We start from the raw sequence: 21,281 nt of genomic DNA on the forward strand, positions 1-21,281 counted from the left end.
AGGGGCTCATTCCCTCCCTGCAGAAGCCATGTCTGGCCTCTGTACTGGGGTATGTTTTTAAAAAATGAGCAAAGCTAGGACAGAAATCTAAAACTAATTTCATTTAGATGTAATTACAATTAAATAAACATGGTTAAAATAATTATTCCATCCTTATGTAATAATTTTCTTTCAAAGTTACATCTGAGGAGCAATTTTAGAAGGTCGGAGGGTCGCGGTCTGTTTTCCGCAGAACTTTGGGGGGGGGCTGCTCTTCTCTAGCGTGCCGAGAGCGCGTGCAAAGTACATCCTTCCCCCTCCCTCCCTCCCTCCCTGCAAGCGGCCCCCAGCCCACCCCAGAAGCCCCGAATGCGGGGCCAGCCGAGCCGGGATGGCGCCCGGGCTCATTCCCGGCCCCCTTTGCTCCGGCCCCCATCCAGGCGGGGCGCCGCCGCCTGCAGCGGGAGGGCGGGAGGGAGGGAGGGAGGCGAGGGCCGCGCCGGCTGCTGCCCTTCTCTCACCCGCCGTGCCCAGGAAGCTGCCCAGGAGCGCGGCTGCTCGGAGCGCCTTGCCCGGAGCCCAGCCGCGCCCGGCGGAGACCCGGCAAGAGCCGCTGCAGCGGTGGCGCGGCCGCCTGCGGAGCGCGCCCAGCAGCGCGGCGCCCAGCAGTCCCAGCGCGGCGCTGCCGAGGGCCAGCCCGGGCCAGGGCGGCAGCGGCCGGGAGAGGCGCAACAGCCCCGCCGCCGGAGCGCCGAGCTGGCCGCCGGGCGGCGCGCAGCATAAGGCCAGCGCTCGCGGCGAGGCCATGGCGGAGGCGCCTCCCCGGCCGGCGCTTCTCCAGTCAGGGGGTCGCTGCAACCCCGGAACCTCCTTGGTCGGGCGGGGCTGGGCTCTTCGCGCAAGGACTGCTGAGGCTGCGCAGGACTCCCGAGCGGAGACACTCTGCACATGTTCGGGCAGCCTTTTTTAAAGGGACCTCAGCGAACCGAAGTCCTGCCTCGTTTTTCGTGGCTGAGAACGATGGGAGTTGTAGTCACGTGGGAGCACAAGGGGGGCTGATTTATGATAATGAGCCCCGCTGTGGGGGGGGCGGGGGGCTTGGCAGGATCCGGGGCTGTGTAATTAAAGTCGTGCTCTCTGCCCTGGTGTAACTAATTATTGCTGAGATAATTAAATTTAATGCAGTAATTTGTTATCTAAATGCCTCTAATCGATGCAATTAAAATTGGAAAAGAAATGTGTTTTGGTGTGGCTAACGCACGAGGGGCCCCCACGCTCGAATTCGGAGGCTCCGGGGCGGCAGCCGGGAGAAGCCCAACTGCGGGCCAGCCTCCTTGGCCGTGTTCGGTGCCCAGCGAGGCCTCCTTGGGCAGAGGGGCTCCTTGGCCGGCGCAGGTGACTTCCTGCAAGTCTCGGTGACTTTGTGCCGAGGATGAGGATACAACGTTGTGTGCGAGGTTACTGTGGCTTGTATCTGATGCTCTCTGGCTGGGAAAGCCTGCCCAGTGGTGATCACCTCAGGCCAGAAATGTATAGAAAGGGAAATGTCCTTTTCTTACAAATTCTTACAGAGATGGACAGGCATCAGCCTTATTCTAGCTATAGGTTTTGAGAATTCTCCGTGTGTGTGAGTGTGTGTGTGTGTGTGTGCATTGTTTCAGATCAGAGTTGGTGGTCTGTGCCTGTGGTGGCATCTGTAATTCATTGGTTGTGCATACACACATATTTAGCTTAATGACTGAACTGATCCATGTTTGTGTTTGCATGAAATACCAAGGTCAAAGCGACACAAACTAGCTGGGCTTCCACGTGGCATGCAGCACCAAGCAAATGTAAGGGGCAAACACTGTCCTCCCCCTTCGGTATTCTTCTATTGCTCTCGCTCTCGCTCTCTTCTCCCCGTGTACCACCACCGATGGCCTTCGAATCACTGCAGACGTGGGACACTTTGCTTACGTCCACCCTCACCAGGGGCTGGAGCCAGAGAACCTGAGGATGGGGTGCTGCCAGAACAGAAGATGGAGGCTCAGCCTGAAGCTTCAGGAGGCCAGAAGCTGATGGCCACCAAAGGAGCATTTCTGAGATTCATACACCCTAAACATCATCCTCCATGCAAAACTGGCCGCTTGCTGGCTTAGGGCATTCGACCCTTTCCTGAGGGCCAAATTGCCTGTCTTCATCCAGCCTTGATTTGGGGCAAAGGCAGGCAGCAGACCTCGACCCTAGTCATGGCTGGGCTGCCCAGCTCCCCTTATCCAAAGTGAAAGGGGCAAAGTGCAAATGCCCCTTTGGCAAGGGCAACTGACACTGGCCACAATGTGACCCTTAAGTCGGGACTGCCCGGTCACTCCCCGGCTTCGCAGCTCCTGCTCCATTCCTCCACAACCTTCTGCAGCAACAGCAAAACTCTGTTCCAGGTACTGAGTGAGAGGAAATAGCCCACACCCACACCCCTCCCTGTCTTGGCAAGCAAGGTGACTCTGAGATTCTGCGGAGTGAGCCGGGCTGAAGTGCAAATTAATCTGCAGGGCGACAACCTGTGCCTCGGAGAGGGTCGCGCCCATGTTGTATGCTGCTGAATTGGAAATGAAGCCTGCTCCTCCCTCCCCTCCCCCCATCTTTCCCGTGCTCCATCGTTCATGCAGGCCACAGCTCAGAGGCTGGCCTGAAATGATTTGGATGATTGGAGGAAACCCAGGCTGTTTCTTCAATCCAATTTGAGACAATGAAAGGTTGTTAAGGTAACCGATTTGGGGAACGTGATCCTGCATAGACAGCCCCTGTATGTGCGCGCACACATGCACACACACAGGTGCACAATCACTGCAGAAGGGGAAAGAGCGAAGGACACACGGGAGGAGGGTGATCGAACCAGCATCCTGCAAACACTGGTTGCCATGGAGAAGAATCCCAGATGGCTGCCTGCTCTCCGTCCATGTTGGGGTTGATTGTTTATGCCTTTTGCTGGAAGCAGCTTCTCCCCCTCCCTCCCCCCAATCTGGTTGCAGCCTGCCAGGGTAGGAAGGCTCCTCGGGGGTAGAAGCTGTGGCTGAGGGTGGGAGACGCTTCATTGTATTATTGGGGGGGGGGGGAGAAGCCTTACTGTCACCCTGAGCTGGGAACTAACCCATCTGCTACTGCTGGACTAGTTTCCAGCATCCTTCCCTATCCGTATTGTAACATCTGTTTAGCTGCTGGAAGAAACAACCAGAGCTATAATTTTACCTGCTACATAGAATGGCCAGGAGAGCAGGAGGTGGCCAAGGGCATCGCCGGGCTGACTGGTTCTTTATTCCAAGTGTTTTTAATGCTGCTTCTGCTGAGAAAGACCCCAGACAGCAGCCCATTGTAGCCTGGCCCTCTGCGTTCATCCCCGGGGTGGGGGGTGGGGGGTAAGGGAAATCCCAAGAAGGGGGTGATGGAAGGCAGAAGCAGCCTGGCAGGATTGCCAGAGAGGAGGCAGGTGGATCATTCCCTTCTCAACCAGAGGCTGCTTGGGAAGCAGTTCTGAGGGACGGCAGCAGTGCAGATCAGGTGGGGCAGCAGAAATGAGCTGGGCAGAGGCCCCACAGGTGTTCCCTCAAGTGGCTCAGGGAGGCTGCCTCCTAGGGACTGGTGGGCTCTCCTGGGACGCAATAGGTGCCATTCTCCTTCCCCTTCCGCCCCAACATGACCCCAGGCCAAGAAGAGACAGCACAGCCAGGAGCTAAAAATATCCCTTCCAGTTTATTGGGAGTTTCTCGTTCCTCTGCTCCAAGATACATTTCCCCCCCCCCCCAGCGAGGAGCAGGCTGGCGATCGGTAGAGGAGACACACGCAGTTTTAAACTTCCAGACAGGCTGGATCAAATCCCATTGGCCACCTGCCCGAGTTGCTTGCATCCCCCCCCCTCAATGTGTCCCCCTCCCACCTCAGAATCCTCACCTTGCCAGCCGATGGTGTTGCTGACCACCTGCTGGGCCCTCCTGCCCGCCAGGTCCTTTGCAGGCCAGACTCCGACAAGGCAGGGCTTGCTGCCTGCCATCTTTCCCAGCAGACCCTGCCCTTGACCCTCTTTTCCCCCAACTCCAGTTCCCAGGCCTGACGTCCACCTGTGGCAAGCCTTTGAGCTGCCACTGCAGGGTCTCTGTCAACCAGCAGCCCCACAGCCAGCAACTCCTCTGGTACCTGTCCTGGACCTGGCAGCCAGCCTCACAGGGCAAGCCCCTTTCTGCCCCTACCTGTGCCTTCCCCCTCCTTCCCTGCCTCTCCAACCCCGAGAGGGGGAGCCGTGAGTTGGAGACCAGGGCAGGCTGTTGGCTGCCAAGAAGCGCAAGGCTGAGGCACCCGACGTGGCTGGGCCTTGGTCCGGCAGCTGGCCAGGGCAGAGGGCAGGAGGAGGCTGCTGGTCCCCAGGATCCAGGAGCATGGATTGCCCAGTGGACACCAGGGCTAGGAAGGGCAGGAAGGGCATATCAAAAATACAAAAGGGCCTGGTGGTCGACTCTGTGCCACTGCCCACCCCTAGGGAAGCCTGCTGGTTTCAGTTTGGCACAGATGCAGCTGCAGGGGGGAGGGGTGGATGTGCTCGTCTGGGTGACGTGTGTGTCTAATTGGCTGTATCAAGAACACTTAGTTTAAAATCTTTACAAAGGACAAAACACGGTGTCTCCGTTAGTGTTTAAAGAACTAAAGATCTGCTTAAAAAATGTCTTTTGGAAAGAAACAGACAAACAGACAGTATCTCCGCAACATGAAGAGTGTGATATGGAGCCGGGGTACCAGACAGTACCTGCCAGGCCCAGCATCAAGACCAGGGATCCAGGATCCAGTATGGGGCTTAGACCTCCCCCCAAATGGCACCTGTCCAAGAGCTCCAGGAAGTGCCAGCCATCTCCAGCCACAAGGTGGCAGCTAAGCTTGTGGGAGCCGTTCTCTGTGGCTCTAGGTTGGTAGAGAGAGACTGGCAAAGCTCTGTTCCAAGAGTGCCCACTAGGAGGTGCCTAGGCAGAGTCACCCACAGTTGTTCCAAGAGGCGAGGGGCTGCCCTGGGCTTCCTTGGTAGTGCCAGCTGGACCTGGGAGCACAAAGGGGTTACTCAGCTAAGGGCAGCCCAGGGGTCTCGCCTTCTCTGCTGGACTCCATGAAGCCTCAGCTGCTCTGGAGATGAGGAGAGCAAAGCACTTGATACTACGAGCCAAGAGAGTTGCCACGTCTGGCCCCACAGCCCAAGGTCCAGTGAGGCGGAGCGTGTGCATGGCGGCTATACCCGGGTGGTAGAGTGTGAGTGAGGGAGCCCAGTACTGCTAAAGCTGGCAGCAAAGGTGTTGTAGGGGTGCAAGGTCTGCAGCCCCACCAGGGAGTTGGGGATCATGGTGATGGTGTTGGGTGTCATGAGTGGAATGTCGTCGGGCGAGCGGCGCAACGTGAGCGTGTAGTCGGGCAAGGCCGTGAGGCGGAGGGCATCGTGGGCCGGCACTGCCTCGCAGTCTCCGTGGTGGGACTGGTTGGTCTGCAGAGAGGGGATATCCTCTTCCGGGGGATGCCCGATATCGTTGGTGGCCGGTGCATGCTGTGGGCTGGGCTGGCGGTGGGTGTCCTGCCGCCGCTTGTCCTTCCGGTAATAGAGCGCTGCAAAGGCCAGAACATTGAGGAAGAGGAGGGAAGCCCCCACAGCAATCGTGACACTCAGCTCAGTGGAGTAATCCCGGGGATTCTCCACCAGGAGCGTGCCTGCCCCGTCCTGCTCGGGGTTCCACTTCTCCTGCGAGCCCTCGCTGGTATAGGCAGTGGAAATGGCTGGTCGCTTGGTGCTCCAGGCCTTCCCATTGGGACGGCGTGCCATGTGGGAATTCTGAGTGGTGTCAGGTGGCGGCACCTTTGTGGTGGTGGAGGTATAGTGGAACATGTCGTGTAAGTTGTACAGATGTGGGACCAGATGCTTCCAAAAGGCAACCTTGGTGGCACGGTAGTGGTCACGCACCCGAGGCTTGAGGCCAATGTGCAGGTAGAGCTGATCACGTGGGTTGTACTTGGACCAGGCGACTTCCTCAAACCGATTAGCCTTGGTGTGGATGAACTTGGTGTCCTGGGGGACAGGTTTGTTAGGGTCCCTAAAAGAGAGCGAGAGCAAGAATGAGGGAGAGGGAGAGAGAGAAAGCATGCCATCAGCAATCCCTAGTGTGCCATTAATCAGGGGGCTCCCTGGGGGGGGGATTGTTCCCATTGGAGATATCTGCCAAGCAGGAGTGTCTAGCCCCAAGGGGCTCCAATATATGGACAGATTCTCTGTCTTTCGAGGGCTGCAGAGAACTGAGCCTTTTCAGAACGAAAATTCATTCAGCTTGGCAAAACCTAGATTCGTGTTTCAATAATCTGAAGGATTAAAACTGGATTTTTCCTAAATCACACTGGCTGGGAAGTCTGAGAGCTGCAGTCCCAACACATCTGAAGGGGAGCAGGCTAGAGAAAGCAGATCTAGGGGCTCAATCCTTGAGGGGCACTGGAGAAAGAAGCCACCTTCAGTGCCCTCGAGGAGAACAGATATTTGTTTAATCCTTTCCCCCCTTCCTCTCCTTTATCAGATGCCAAGGACTAAAGGTGGCCCAGAGCTCTGTCCCCATTTCCTCCCGCACACCCTGATCCTGACTGCTGAGGGTCCTTTCACTGTCCAATTCCGCACAGCGGAATTCCAAAGGAGTGCCTGGCTCTGCCCTCTGGGAGTCTCTGGGAGATGCCAGCCAACCACCCTGCAAAACCCACAAAAGCAGTCTGGGGAGGGGCAACATACCCAGTCTTGGCAAAGTTAGTCCAGTAGGTCATAACAACGGCGCTGAGCATGACGTCGTTCTTGGAGAAGTTGCAGGGAAAGAGGTCGGTGGGGCCAATCATGGGAGTCCCAAAGACGTAAGGCACCTCGTCTCCGTGGGCCGCATCGGACCAGGGTGGCTTCATGAGGCTCTGGCAGTGGTGATAAAAAGCGTAGAAATACGTGGGGGACCCATAGCGAGCGTGAAGGTCAGCGGTCACCACTGATGGCTCAACCCACTGGTGGTCAGTGAAGAGGGCCACCAGGGTCTTGCGTCGAGTTTCTGGGTTGTCCCGGTCAGCCCAGTCTGTGTACATGAATTTGATGGTCTCGCGCAGGGTGTCTTTACCCTCTGGGTAGCCGTACAGGTTGTCCACAAAATTGGAGACAGAATAATCGAAATCGCTGCCTGAAACACCATCCTCTGGGTCCACAACGCCCTCCACAAACTTCAGCCCCTCGCCCTGGTTGACGCCAAGCATGATGTCATAATTGAGAAACTCTCCCTGCTCCATCAAGATCTCTGGGTCATCTGGGATGACGTCCCCATCGATGACCGGCCCAAAGGCCACGTGGTAGCGTGCTGGCTGGATGTCCTGCTCCACCAGTTCCTTGGCAGTCTTCTGCCTCAGGCAGTCCACCATGTCCACAGTGTCAAGAACATTGCAACCCACTTTGTCAGCCAGCAAGCTGGTGTACTTCACAGGCTGGTAGTTTACTGCCCAACTGGACAGCGCGGAGCCACTCTGGATGATGGCTCTCTGAAAAAGACCTGTGAGGCGAAAATACAAGCATAGCAGAAAAGGACATGCCACCCATGAGCAGGTTTCAAGAAAGCTGCTGCTGAAGGGACACCACTGACACCAGCAGGCTGTTCTCTATTGCAACCAAGCAAGAAAAGGGGCACCCGGAGGACAGATGGCCCAACAGAGAAAGCTCGTCCCCAGCCATGCCGGCTCCCTCGTCCAAGGCTAGGCTGCAGGATGCAAATCCTGGGCTTGGGGCCTTAGCACAACCCCCTTCTCATCTCTGTCAATCCCTCCCTGGCAGCCATGCCATGTCAGCCTGGCACCCGTCAAGCGATCCTGGTCCTGTTCCACCCAGTCTTTGGGAACAATGGGCAGGAATGGGAGAAGAGGTGCTCTCCCCTCCCCTGCCTCAGGCAGGGCAATCTGAGGCTGGCATCGTGGGGGTTAAGCTGTGGTACTTAACCCTGCGTGTCCCACAGAGAACAGCCTTCATTTCCTGCCCAGCTGGGCCCCACTCCGTGCCAATGTGGGCTCGGCAAACTGCACATTCCCCAGGGGCACAAAGGAGCCTTTTTGCCTGCGGGAACACAAGAGGCCGAGGATGCCGGGCCTAGGAAGCCGGCCCACAAAGACCCTGAGGCTGGCAAAAGAATGCCAGGCCGGGCTGCGTGCCAAGGTTCCTTCCGTGTGGCTTGTCCTCAGAATACAAAAAGGTCCAGGAAGTGCAGCCTCTGCAGCTGAAGCCGGAAGAGGGGGCAGAGGGAAGGAGGGCAGGAGCCTCTCCACCAGCTCCTGCAGCCCCTCGACCTCCAGGTAAAAAAGGGGATGCATCTTTGCTACAAAACGGGGGGAAGGGGATAATTTGTATTTATTGTCCCCCACCCCCAACCCTGCGCTCCCTTAGAGCAACTGTGCAGCTTGCAGGGGTGCACCCCTTTTCCCCCTTGAAAGACTCTTACACAATCTTGTCCCCCCCCCCAGGCCCCCCGGGAGGAAGCCTGCATCAGAGTCACCTTCCAACCACCAAGTGTCTGAAGCCGCTTCGGCTTCCGATCCGCCAGGCTGCATCCCAGAGGGAAGGACTGCCAGCTGTGCCTCTGAAAGCCGCTCAGCCTCCCTCAACCTGGTGCCCTCAGTTCTGATATCTTGGCAGTTGAAGCCCCGCCCGGAAGCATCGGGGTTGGGAGGGACCATTGCCCAGTGGTTCCTCACCTGCTTGGTGTGGGATCCAACAAAACCCAGCTACGGTACCGCTGAACAGGAGAGCTGGGCTAGTTCAGGCCGTCCTGCCACGTGGCAAGGAAAAGCTGCAGCCAGCTGGCCAGGGCATCCCTCCCCCTCACCCCACCTGCTGTACCAGCCCTGAATGCAGCTATTTGAATATTCCCCTGGTGGTTCTGGATGGGCTTCGCAGGCCCCAGAAATGCATGTCCTGCAAATGACCAGAGCTAATTCTATCACTTTCCAGCTGCTGGGTAGCAGAAATGGATGAATATCCTCTGCACACACAGCAAGATGCAGAAATAGCTTCTGCCTCTTTTCTCCACCTGGGGGACAACCCCCCCCCCCAGACACCATGGTCAAAGTGGAAGACTGATTCTTCCTCGCATCTGGGGAGGGGCGGCTCCTGCCTGCTTTATTGGCTCACAAAAGAGCACTTGGATCGAGTTTGGCTGTGCAGAGGAGGCAGAAGCCCTCCGAAGGGTCGCTCTGGGGCCTCTGCTCGGCAGGCAGGATTCCAGCTGGTGCCTAATGCATTCTGGCGTGGGAGGGGGAGGCTGAGCAACACTCCCAGCATCCTCCAGCAAGCCAGGCAGCCGCATCCGAGGAGACCCTGGGGCTACCTTTGCTTGCCTCCATTCCTGGGAGATGAGATCCCTTTGGTGGTCCAGGCAAACAAGGGATTTGGGGTGCAGGAACCCCAAGGTGGCCCTCCTCCCTCCCCTCTGCATCCCTGGTAATAAACATGAGAGATACAGAGGCTCTCCCACACTGGGGACACCCCTCCTCCGGTGTCAACACTGCAACGATCTTGGCTGAAGCCATTTTTTCTTCATTTTCGGTTGCCGCAGTACTGGGAGGGGGGGATGAGTGGTTATAAGGTAAGACTAAACAATAATTTGTCCCGTGGGAACCAAGGTCATAGCTGCCTAACTATAATGGTGGGCTGAGCCTTCCGTTAGAAAGCCCGCCAAAATATTCTATTGGGGAATGTGGATAATGATAATAGTGCTGGGGTGGGAAGTTCAACTTTGTAACATTGGAACGCTTGGGAGAGAACTCCAGACTTGGTTTCAGTTTTGACTGTGCCGATAATTTTGTAGCCAATAAACATTTCTTTAAGGAAACCTCTTGCCTTGGAGTCCTGTTTTTACAGTCTCATTTAACGGAACCATGACACCCGGCCTCATGCCCGCCCCTGCTGGTGGCTCTGCGACGTGGTCCCCAGTGTGGGGCTGCCCCAGATCTTTCTGCTGCAGTGACTGAACCTGATCAGAACACGCAGAACTAAGCTTTTTCTAGCCTGCTGTACTCCAGATGTATGGAATGGCAGCTGGATGTTTTGGCAACGGTGATCCAAGACATCTGGAGAGGGTCAGGTTCAGAGAGTCACTCTCAGCCCTTTCCTTGGATCTGGAAAGGATCCCTGTGGCCTGCCAGAAGTTCAGCAACATCTGTAGAGTCACAGGTTGACACCCCCTCTTCAGACATTGATACCAATGTGCAAATTGGCACATTGTCCAGAAAATCTTTGGGAACCCAGAGGAAGGACAGAGCCACCGGGTCCTTGCAAGTCTTTGGGAACCCGTGTGCTTGGTCCACCTGCCCTAATCTTACGATGCTTTTGGCCACGAGACGGACCTTCCTAACAGCAGCCCACCCTGACTTCTGTGCAGCGGATCCTTCTCAAACACCCCAAAGGGGTGATAACATTAACTAGACTGGGGTGGAGGGGGGCATTTGCTGGTGGCTTGGCTAATTCCAAAGCTCCAGGAGCCATAAAAACATCACAGAAATATGAACAAAGCTGGTGTACTACTTTTTCAGCCACTGCAGGAACTCCTGTGCAGCAAACTGGACACACGGAAGCTGCTGAATGTCTAATTAAAGAGCAAGACATCTTTCCAAACCCCAAGAGAGCATCTATGCTGGATTACCCATCCATGAGGATGGCATGGACGCCATCAGGCAGGGACAGGGACAGGTGTAAATACTCTTAAAGCTGTCCCAGCAGTGACGCTGGGCTGAAAGCCACCCTGCAGAGTCTTTCTTGACGGACTCTAGAGCCGGAAGGGCCCCCAGCATCAAGCCGGCCCACCTCAGACACACCTCCACCTTCCCAGAGAATGCCCCCCTCCATCTACAAAAAGGTTCCCACTCTTCCCAAGATCAGCCAGCCAGGACTCAGATGCAGAAGGGGCGAAGACGGCTGCACAGCCTGACTTTTCAAGGCTGCTTGGCAGGTGTTTTAATTCATGCATGTTGGGGGCTCGGTTCCTTCCTGGCCTTGGGCCCATCTCTGCAGTTGTGTTCTCTGAAGGAGAAACTTTCAGACTTCCTCTGGCCAAGCTCTCCTGGACCGTATCTGGCCACAGGTTGCAGCTTCTGAAGACGGTCAGCAGCTGCCCTTGGAGAAACTACTGAGGCTGGCTTGGCACAGGGAGTACTCCTTTGGCAAAGGTCAGTTCCATTTGAAGAAATCTTGCCTGTGCACCTGTCATCTGCTGGGTCTCAGCATGGCAAAGAACCTGCTTCAGACTCTGGGCGTTTCTTACTGCCTGCTTTCCGATGGTCTTTGTACATTTCAGTTGTGAGTTTATTTTGAAATAGAAGCTATTGTTGCCTCCCCCCTTGTGACCCTGAATGCAAAGATACAAGTGCCCTTTGAAGCCCGTAATTCCACATTATTACAGGAACAAGCCATCTATGGTTAAAACATGGGGGGGGGGGTTTGTCCAGAGAGGAGGAGGGGCAGGAAGAGGGGCAGCTCGGGGTCTTCCCCTCTTGGGAGAGGCCGAAGGGCTTCCCTTACCTTCGGAGTGGTGCGACAGGGTGAGCAGGCTGACGCAGGAAGCCCCAATGCCTGACCCGAAGACAGTGATGCGCAAAGGGTCGCCGCCAAAGAAGGCGATGTTTTCGCTGATCCAGCGCAGAGCCTGGATCTGGTCCAAGAGCCCATAGTTGCCTTTGGCCGCCTGGTCGCCGGTGCTCAGGAACCCTGCAGGCAAGCAGAGGAAAGCCGGTTGCTCCCCAGCCGGGATGGGGCTCCCCAGCCAGACCCTCCATCCCCCCTCCCCATTGCTGACCAGGCCCCAGCAAAGGGACAACTCCTCAGTTTCCTCCTCCCCCCCCCACGTGAGATTTCCAGGGAGTCTTTTGCCACTCCGAGGAGGCCAGGGAGATGCCCCCGTGCCTTTTCCTCAGCCTGAGTGGCTGAACGAATCTGCTCCCCATCTTTGGGGCCATCTGCCCCGATGCCCAGCTGCTCATTGGGACCTTTCTGTCCTCGCTTGGACGTTACTCTTAGACTGGGCCTAGGAAAGCGGGCTTTAAATGCCTCTCTGGCTTCCTCCGATGCCAGGCCGGTGAAAGACTTAGTGGTTTCAAGTTTTTGAAATGTTTGGGAGCTCGTGATTTCTGCAAGCCCAGGAAAGGCTTCTGCAATCCGGAAATGATCTGAAACCTATTGTACGAATCTAGGGTGAATCCCGCAGGAGTTCAGGTCAGCTTCAGCATCCTGGCATGCAGGCTCACGAGCCGAGCGTGTCATTTCTAGGCTCCTGACCCAGGTGCAAATCCACCCAGGAACAGCCTTCTCCTCTGCCTGGAGACTGCTGCAGCCTCAACCCAGGCACCCTGGGAGGCCAAGTCACCCTCTGGAGTTAGGGTGGCCAAGGGCTGTCCCGAAAGTCAAGGGCGGGGCTGTTTGTCTATGCAGCAGGCACAAACCCCAAGGAGAAAGAAGGCCCCTTCTTCCCAGGTGGGAGGGAAGCCTTCACCCTGCCTGCCTCCCGCTCCAAGGAAACCTTCGGGATCCAGCAGGCGGCTTCTGGAGGTGACCTGGCAGCACCCCAACAGGACCACGGGATACTCCCTCTGGGAAGGCACATTAGTGGTACTTGCTGAGTACCAAAACAGGGTTTTTACAATATTTAACCACAGATCAATACTTGCTCTCTGCGGGGCCATAATGGGCAAACACAAGCGAACTCCGAGCTAGGAACACAGGGCGGCTTTCACATCTGTCAGTTCGGCCCGGATGAGGGTCGAGGGCCTGTCCTGGGGGCCAGATGCCAGATGGGGAGGGAACCCTTTCAGGGGAACCGGTGCAAAAACTGGGGGTGCCAAAGCTGGGGATCTTGCCCCCTGCAGGACCCTGTTCTTATTCCCCACAGATGCCCCCCCCCCCAAAAAAACTGCTAAGGGATGTGGTGGCTCTCCACGACCTCTCCAGGGGGCACCATTGGGCTGGAGTGCAGGCAGCTCCGTTGTGAGAACCTCCATACCCAGGACTCCCACACGGTAGTTGAGAGTGATGACGATGACGTTGCCGTAGCTGGCCAGCACACTGCCGTCAATCATGTTCCCTGTGCCTTCCATGTAGGAGCCCCCATGGATGTAGACCATCACCGGCTTGGCCCCGCTGTCTCGGATGTCTGCAAGGGGGAGAAGCTAGAGACAGGAGTCTGACATGACCTGCTAGGCACCCAGCCGTGGGCTACCTGGACCCTTCCTGGGGAGGCCATGGGAGAAGAGGCACAGCAGGGACCTCAAGCTCTGCCCACAGGTTCTCTGGCCTGGCAGACAAGGTGAGAAGGTCCCAAGGCTTTCAGGAGCTCCCTTGTGCTCTGGCGGGCCCACTGTCCAGCAGCCAGCTGAGAGATTCAGGGGCTGGGACTGAGCCCTAGAAAGATGCTGTCACCAGGGGGAGGAAGGGCTGGAAACAGCGCCTCTCCTTTCACTGGGGTGTACATATTCTGGGGGCCTGTCCCCTTCTTTCTTCTGAGAAGCTGCTGCTTCACCGGAGACTTGCTAGCAGAGATACACTCAACGATCCTGCAAGATTCACCTTCCATCCCCCCCCCCTCTTGCTCACTTCAGTCAAATGCCCCTGGCGCCTGAACTGGGCTGACAGCCTGTGGCCCCACAGCAGCCGGCCCTGCCTATCCCGTCAAAGCCCTCAACGCAGCAGGAGGAGCAGCCTCTCAGCTCCCCAGGGACCCACACAGCTTGGAGCTGACACTCCTGGGAGCGACAATCCCAGGGCAGAGGTGGCCACTTGGCACTGCCCTGTCAAGGATGCTCAGAGGGGGCTCCTTATCCAACTGGGAGAGTCCCAGAATGCCTACCACCCTAAAGCAAGCAGACATTATAAAGTACAAACATTATAAGCAGAAAATCAGCAAGAAGTGCCTCGTGGCAAGACAGGGACCTCATCTGCCCTCACCAAGAAGGGACATGGCTGGCCGGTCCCAGGGGAAGAGCTTCTCCAAGGGGATGAGGGGGCAGCAAAGCCCACCAAGGGCTGAGAAAGGAGCAAAGGAAAAAGGTCGTCCATTCACCCCCCTCATTGTCCTCAACCCAGGACAGACGCAGTGCTGACCGCAAGAATGGCCCCTGACATGCCAAACAACCTGCCCAACAGTACAGAAGAGCCCAAACAGGGCTGCCAACCGTGACTCCCAAAAGCACCTCCGTCCTGGCTAGCCGGCCTCCCTCCGCCTTGGGCCTCCGCTTCCAGACCCAGCCCACCAGCTCAGCTGTGCTGGCATTCACGTTCCCTTGTTGGGAGCAGTGCAGAAAAGGAGCCTCTTTGCGCCGGAAGGGCAGCAGATGCCCCGAAGGGGGTCCTCAGCAGCTCTTCGCGCTTCTCTGCCAAACTGTTTGCACAGGTTGGCTGGGATTTTCTTGGGTGTCACCTTGGCCTTTTCCTTCCAGCAAAACTGGCGGGCATCTGGCACAGAGGATGCTTTTCCCAGGATTATAAATGGCAGCCCCTGCAGGGAGGGAAGCAAGCAAAGCGAGCTCCCCACGCCCACGGGCAGAAATTGGCAGAGGGGCAAGCCGCAGATCCCGTTCTGTTGCAGAAGGGCACCACTTTGTCCTCTGCCCAATGCCAATGGCACTCTTTGCAGCCATGTTTCCAGTGCCCCTCCTGCCCTCCAAAGCGCCGTGCCCCCATGCCCCCCCCACTGCCTTTTGCAGAGGCTCCTCCAACCAGGAAATAGCCCCCTTCCCCGAGTGCCTGGCTGGGGAAAAGAGCCCTTAAGCAGCCAGGGGGTGTGCTGAGGACCCAGGCTGGACCCAGGGGGGGGTGTGTTGTGTGTATCTGGGGGGGGGGTGAGAATGGCAAGCACCACTTTCTCCCAGAGGCACTGTTCCTGCAAGCCCACAGTGACCTTCTGTGTGGGGAAAGACCAGAAATCCGGAGCGTCTGAGCTGAGAGGGACCCTGCAGCCCCTTGTCTCCACCTTCCCAACCAGCAAGCAACCCAGGGCAGGGGGCAACAGGGCTCCCTCCCCATCCAACCACTCAGCACCCAGAGAGACAGAGACACAAACAGGGGGGGGGGGGCTTCTTGGAATGGCAGCAGCAATGAGGACGTGCATGAGAGAGAGAGGGAGGGAGGGAGGGAGGGAGGGAGGGAGAGTGGGTTCATGCATCGACAGCCACTTGGCACACGCAAATACCTTCGTCTTCATCCCCGTCATTATCCGCTAAGTCCTCGCCCTGTTTCTTAGCGCTGGAGCCTGGGGACCAAACACGAGGAGACCGAACAAAAAGGAAGAAGGGGGCAAAAAAGAGAAACCAAAACAGGAAGGAAGAAAACAAAAGAGAATTCAAACATAGCATGGCTGCAGAGAAGGTGGGAAGGTCACCTGGCTCAGGCTTCTGCTAAGCCTCCGGCACCCCTCAGACCTCCAGCAGCAGCAGCAGCAGCAGCACTGGGGAGGGGGCAGAGGCTTTCCTCAGCAGGGGCCCGTCCCCAGGGCCAGGGAGAAGGCCAGGCGTTGCTCACAGGGAGGGGGAGGCCAGCTGCAGAGGTCACGCCTGAAGGAGGGGGGGGGGGAAGCCCACCGGACCTGTCCCTGCCGAGCCAGCCTGGATGGCCCCTGAGGTTCAGGGTGGCATCCCTCGAGCGGCAAGCCCCCTTTGGATGCGGACATGGGCCGGGCATACTTGTTGTGGGCATCACCGTCTAGCAGCCAAAGGGTGGAAACTCTGTGCTGCCATGGGACGAATATTCGTGCCCTTGGCATGACAGGTCACTTCCACTCAGGATTGCACAACAAGACTTGTGCATTTGCTTGCGCCAGCCTGTGGCACCTGGAGGACCGGGGCTGTGGTCATCTCCCTAAAGGTCTTATGGTGACCTCCAGAACTACCCTCAGCTCTTGAATATGAACTGGCCCTTGCCACAAGCTCCTCCAGACTTTGGCTTGCCCAGATGCCAACCAGGTGCAGCAGGTACGGGCTATTTCTGCTGTTCCCCTGCAGATGTCCCTTCTTGGCTGCTCCCCTGAGAAAAGGGGGCTGGAGAAGGCCTGGCAGGATGCTTTGGGGGCTCTATGTGCTCCTGGAAACAAACCTTAAACATCTGCAGCACCCCAGACAGATGCACACTGAAGGCTGCTATCCCATCTGGCCCCGCCAGCCACCCTGGGCAGCATTCAGTCCAGCATGCCAGAGAGGCCCTGCCCATCTTAGGGAAGAGTCAGCAGGCGCCCAGCTGCCCATCCAGCCTCCGAGAGGTCCGAGGGCTCCACCCGTATAGGACAAAGTCCCGGGCCAGCCCAAAGGGACAGATTTGGGAGAGTTGCATGCGCCTCCACCTTCCCCTCTGCCCGGCCGCCACACAATGAGGCTCCAGCCTGGATCAGCTGAGAGCAGAACAAAGCGCTCCTGTCTCCAGCCGCTGCTGCTCAGATGCCAGGCCTGCACGGTCACCATGGAAACCGAGGCAGAGAGAGGCTGCGCTGGTCCTCCTGCTCGTGGCTCTGCAGGGCGCATCAGCCCGGCCCCAGCCATGTTCCTCCAGACCCCTGGTGCAATCTGGGGGCGGGGAGGAGTACACTTTGCCCAGGCCATTACACGGCTGCGGGGCATCCGGAGATGAGCAATTGCCCAGCCCAACCCCATTCAGAGGAAGCTGTGGGGAGGCAGCTGAGAAGCTGCATTGGAGGGATCAGCCCAGGGCGGGGGATTATGGGCAAAGCCTGGTAGAGGGTTCATAGGCACTGTGCAATGGAGCAGCCATGCGCAATATGGCCGACAGAGCCAAGCCAGTCCTGGCCCAGGCACGGGCTACCTTTGACCCCTGGCAGCCGGAGGGAGGGAGGGAGGGGGGGAGGGAGCGGGCAAGAAGGTATGTCCATCTTCCACCAGGATGGGGAGGAAATGAGGAAGGGGTGATTTCTTTGCTCTGCTGGGAACCTGCCACGCCACATCAAAGCTGAATGAAACGAAAATGCTTTAGAGATGGCGCAAAAGAGGGGCCCCAGGGACAGCTGACATGGATACCTTCTCCTTTCCATCAGTTTTAGGTGGAGATGCAAATTCTTGCTTGACAGATTAACCAGGATATGAGCACAAGCAGAATCCGCAGTCACACTGGAGAGCCAGCGAGGGGGAAACGCCTGAGCTAAACTGGGCCCAGCTGTGAAGGGGCAGAGAGACTTAAAAGAAGCCCCATCAGCCCCAAAAGGGCACAACTCCCATAAGCTGCAGGGAATTTGCCAGAAGCCGATTTGCGGTGACTCCCCACGGGGAAACAGCCGTTCCTAACCTGGCCTCCCTCCCTGAATAGCGGGGCTGGACGTGCTCCTGAAGAAAGGGGGCAGACGCGAGCCAAAGAAGAAAGGGAAATAGCTATTTTGGTATTTGTGGGGGTCCTCCCCCCAAAAGGCATGCAATACCCTCCTTCTCGAGGACTGAGCCTTCTCCCCCTCCTGTTTTTGTGACATCGGGCTGAGTGGGCCTCAGAGTCCTTAAGGGAGAGAAGCCAGACGGAGCCCCAAGGCAGCTTCTCTGATGCCCCCGTTGCACATGGTGGCCTGGGGTTGCTGGGGGGGGGGTTGGCTCCTCCTTGAAACTGTTCAGTGTTAACTTTCTCCAGACCCACTTTCTCTTTCCTGGAGGGTCCTACGTCAGCATTAGTCAATGGGCAAGTCAAAGACAAAGTATGTAGCTGCATTCACACAAAACGCTAAGCCATCACTGGTTGGATTCACACAATGCACTGAACCATAATCCCCGACTAAATGAATGCTACTGGCAGAGTTCTCCCAGAATGCTTAGGCTCTCAGTCATGTGCCTGAGCTAAGCCATGTCTTGCTTACTGATAATTAGGGTTTGCTGAATGACCCACACGGACTGGGTTCGTATGATGCAGTAAGCCACGATTTACAAATCACCACAGCTACTTCAGGAAGACTGCTAGCCCAGTCACAGCCTTCCCTCCTTTCTTGGGCAGTTACGTTTGACTGGAGCCCCAGGAATTGAGGTCTCCCGCCCCTCCATCCCAGGCGGAGAACCCAAGCAGATGTTCCGGGTTCAAACAGAGGAAGCTCCCTTGGGGTGGGAAAGTCTTTGCTTAAGCTGCCCGGGATGGGAACCTGCTTCCAAGCTGCCTCACGTGCCTAGACCCACCAGCCCCCTGTGTGCGTCTGTGTGCAGGTGTGCTGGCACGCCCACTAGTTCTGGTCCTCCCTTAACTGCTTGGTCTGACTCCCTCCTTCACTCCCGGAAGGCCCTTCTCAATTGCTGCATGCTTTTGGCCATTCGGCTGGGAATGACAGGAGCGGAAACCCAACATGCAGGGGTGGGGTGGGGGGTCCGCCACCTGGGGGACCTGCCCTCTGGAGCCCAATCACTTGAAATGAGCCCCCCCCCCTCCTTTTTCCCACCGGAACGCCTCCCTTTCTTTCAAAACTCAGGGATCGGTTTCCTCTTCCTCCTCGGGAAGAGCTGTCCAGGCCCTGCCCCCCCCCCTCCACAGGGCAGCGGGAATAGAGCAGGAGCAGAGCCCAGAGCGGCTTCGGCCATCCCCACAACAGGCCTGGTTGGGGGGTATTTCCAAAAGCTCGAAAGGAGGTTGGCACCTGCATGCCCGGGCCTTGGTGAAGGAATAACAGAGGAGATTTAAGGGTGGCTTTGGGCACAAGCGGTTGCCCGTGCTGAAGCTGCTGCTCCATCATGGGTGGAACCGAGACCCTTTGTGAGGAGGGAGGGGGGGCACAGAGCCAGTGAGCTCTTGAGGGCCTGCAGAGGTTCCCTGCCTGCCCCTGTCCAGGGGGCCAAGGCTGGGGGGGCAGAGGTCCGAAAAGACCCAGCGGTAGCCCTGAGGCCAGCCTTCCCCGGAGGCAAGGGGAGTCCGGCTCAAGAGAGGAAGGAGCTGTGGAGTTGCCATTCTGCCAGGCAGAGGGAGGAGCCCAGCGCAGGCTGTGCTGCCCTCTACCTGCTTAGGGACCCAGGGGCCACAGTGGCAGGGAAAGGGCGCCCACCGCATGGAGGTTCCTGTGGTGGGGCAGCCACTCCCCTCTTACAGTGTCCGGGCCGGCCAGAGAAGCAGTCCAGAAGCAGGGCATCCTCAGCCCTCTGCCCGCTGGCATGGCCTTTCCCAGAACTGCTGAGAAGGAACTGGGCAGAATCGCCTTCCAGTCGACTCTGGATGCAAAGCCAGCTCCAGCCCAGTGTGGGGCAGGGGAGAAGGGAGCCCTCTCCTCTGCCCCCCCAGTGATAGGCAGCCAATGCCAGCCAGCTGTTCCTAGGTGGGAATGCCACCCCCCCCCAAAAAAAGAGAGGGTGCTCTCCTGGAGGACTGGCCAGAGAGCCCTTCCAAGTCAATAAGCCCCCCACCTCCATCCTGCTGTGGCATGGGGCAGGCCAGGCGCCCCCTGGCGCTCACTCTCTCACTTGCCTCTCTCTGTGCCCTCTGCCAGGCCCCGGCTCGCTACCTACCTCCTTTCCTACATATTTTCTTGTTGGGTTTTCGGGCGCATTCCTTGGAAATCCGTTTTACTGTAAAATGAATAAAAGACTACAAAATAACAGGAGGCCCCAGCGGAGGGTGTGGGCATGCAACCCATCCTTCTCCCCACTCCACTCCACTCCCACCCAGCCCCCCACCCCCTTTGGGGCTGACCACAGGGAGGGCAGAGGGGAGCAGAGCAGCAGCTGCTCCGGGGGCATCTCTGAGGCCAGGAAGGGTGCAGGAGAGGAGGGCTGGTCAAGCGTGAAGCTCCCTCCTCCCTGCCCGGGGAGGGGCCCGGCTCCCCCAGTGCTGCTGCTGCCAGGTAAGAGGCTCCCCTCGACAGGGCCAGCGTCTCTCGGTGGGACCCCCTTGCGGTGAGGCCAAGTGTGCTCAGGAGGGGCTACTTACAGTTCCAACGGGGGAGCCCTGGAAAGGAAGGGTTAAGGTGCTCGGCCTCACCACAAAGAGCCCCCCTCCTGCTCTGGCTGACCCTGCTAGTGGAGACCCTCCTCTGACCAGGGAGTGGGACCTGCTAAGGCTGAGCTCAAGGACTGGGCGAGGTTTGGAAGAGAGAGAGAGAGAGAGAGAGACCCCCACCAGAACTGTCCTGCCAAGGACCCTCTGGAAATGGGGGCAGGGGGGATGGAGAGAGAGAAGGTTGGGGGAATGTTGACCCTCAGCCAAGCCTGTGGGCACCTAAGGCTCCCTGCTGCTCCCCAACCGGCCGGGACACCCTGCAGCTGACCGAGAGTTCTCCTGTCTCGCCAACCCAGTTAAGGATGAGGATGATGGTGGCTGGGGGGGGGGACGAGCAGAGGAGGAAGGGCCCATGTGGAGAAAGAGCGAGAAGGAGCACATGGCAGCCGAGAGGGACAAGCAGAATGGCCAGAAACGGATGCGCACAGACAGCCATGCGTCGGGAGGAGAGCAAGTGATGGCAGCATGCTCAAACCGCAGAGAGACACGCGTGCACACACACATACAACACACATGTCCTACAGGCACCCCGCTGGGGACTCACCATCCTCGGTGGGGATGTAGATGTTGAGGTACAGACAGTCCTCGTTGGGGTCCTGGATGTAAGTGGCCACAATGTCCAGGTTGGAGGTGAACCAGATGGGGAGCATAATCTCGGGCACAGCGGTGTGGATGTTCTGCGGGCACACTGGGGGGAAGTGGGTGGCATTCCGGATCCCCGACCAGGACGGTGGAGGCTCAGGGGGCAGGAACCGCTTGTCCCCAATGGGAGGTGCGGCGTAGGGTACCCCCAGGTACTGGTCCACCGGCCCCAGGATCTCGCTGGGCAGGGGCACACGCACCCCGCGGAGCTTCCCATAGTGAGTGTTGACGGTGGGCGAGTAGGCCTGGCTCTCCATCCGCACCACGGCCGAGGCGAGGCCCAGGATCCAGAGGGCCAGGTGTGCGCCCCACCCGGCAGCCCCCTTGGTCGCTTGCGAGAAAGGCGGGAGGAGAAGCGGGCATCGGCACAATGACCGCCACATGGTCTGGGGAGGGCAGTCCTGGGCAGTGGGCCTCAAGCGGACTCGGGGGCTCAAGGGACCCTCCAAGGAGGAAGGGGGGCCCTCCAAGGGGGGTCTGTGTGGCAGGCAAGAGTAATAGCAGGCAGGGAGGGGCCAAAGTCCCACGGCTCAGGAGCTCTTCCTCTCTGCAGATGCAGCTCTTTGGAGACAGGTGGTTCTACAAAGAGGAGACGGGGGGGGGGGGGGGAGAGAGAGAGAGGCAGGTTAATAGTGACCAGTTTGGAGGGGGCAAAGTTCAGCCACCTGACAAG

The 21,281-nt window shown here is 58.0% G+C and overlaps 1 protein-coding gene across 3 annotated transcripts; it reads right to left on the reverse strand.

The window, feature by feature from the left end:
• Positions 1 to 5,221: 5,221 nt before the first annotated feature.
• Positions 5,222 to 20,991, reverse strand: NLGN3 (neuroligin 3). Of its 3 annotated transcripts, XM_015832493.1 has the most exons (7): positions 20,511 to 20,991; positions 19,477 to 19,536; positions 15,207 to 15,266; positions 13,023 to 13,172; positions 11,549 to 11,734; positions 6,749 to 7,538; positions 5,222 to 6,071 (listed from the first exon to the last, which is right to left on the reverse strand). In XM_015832493.1, the coding sequence occupies exons 1-7, from the start codon at positions 20,989 to 20,991 to the stop codon at positions 5,222 to 5,224; spliced, it is 2,577 nt and encodes an 858-aa protein (XP_015687979.1). The 3 variants fall into 3 exon arrangements, with proteins under 3 accessions (XP_015687979.1, XP_015687982.1, XP_015687980.2); XM_015832496.1 differs by lacking the exon at positions 19,477 to 19,536 and having other exon boundaries at positions 20,511 to 20,901; XM_015832494.2 differs by lacking the exons at positions 15,207 to 15,266; positions 19,477 to 19,536 and having other exon boundaries at positions 20,511 to 20,901.
• Positions 20,992 to 21,281: the final 290 nt, after the last annotated feature.

The sequence above is a fragment of the Protobothrops mucrosquamatus genome, unplaced genomic scaffold (assembly GCF_001527695.2).
Source record: "Protobothrops mucrosquamatus isolate PMUCROS unplaced genomic scaffold, P.Mucros_1.0 scaffold4, whole genome shotgun sequence".
NCBI lineage: Eukaryota > Metazoa > Chordata > Lepidosauria > Squamata > Viperidae > Protobothrops > Protobothrops mucrosquamatus.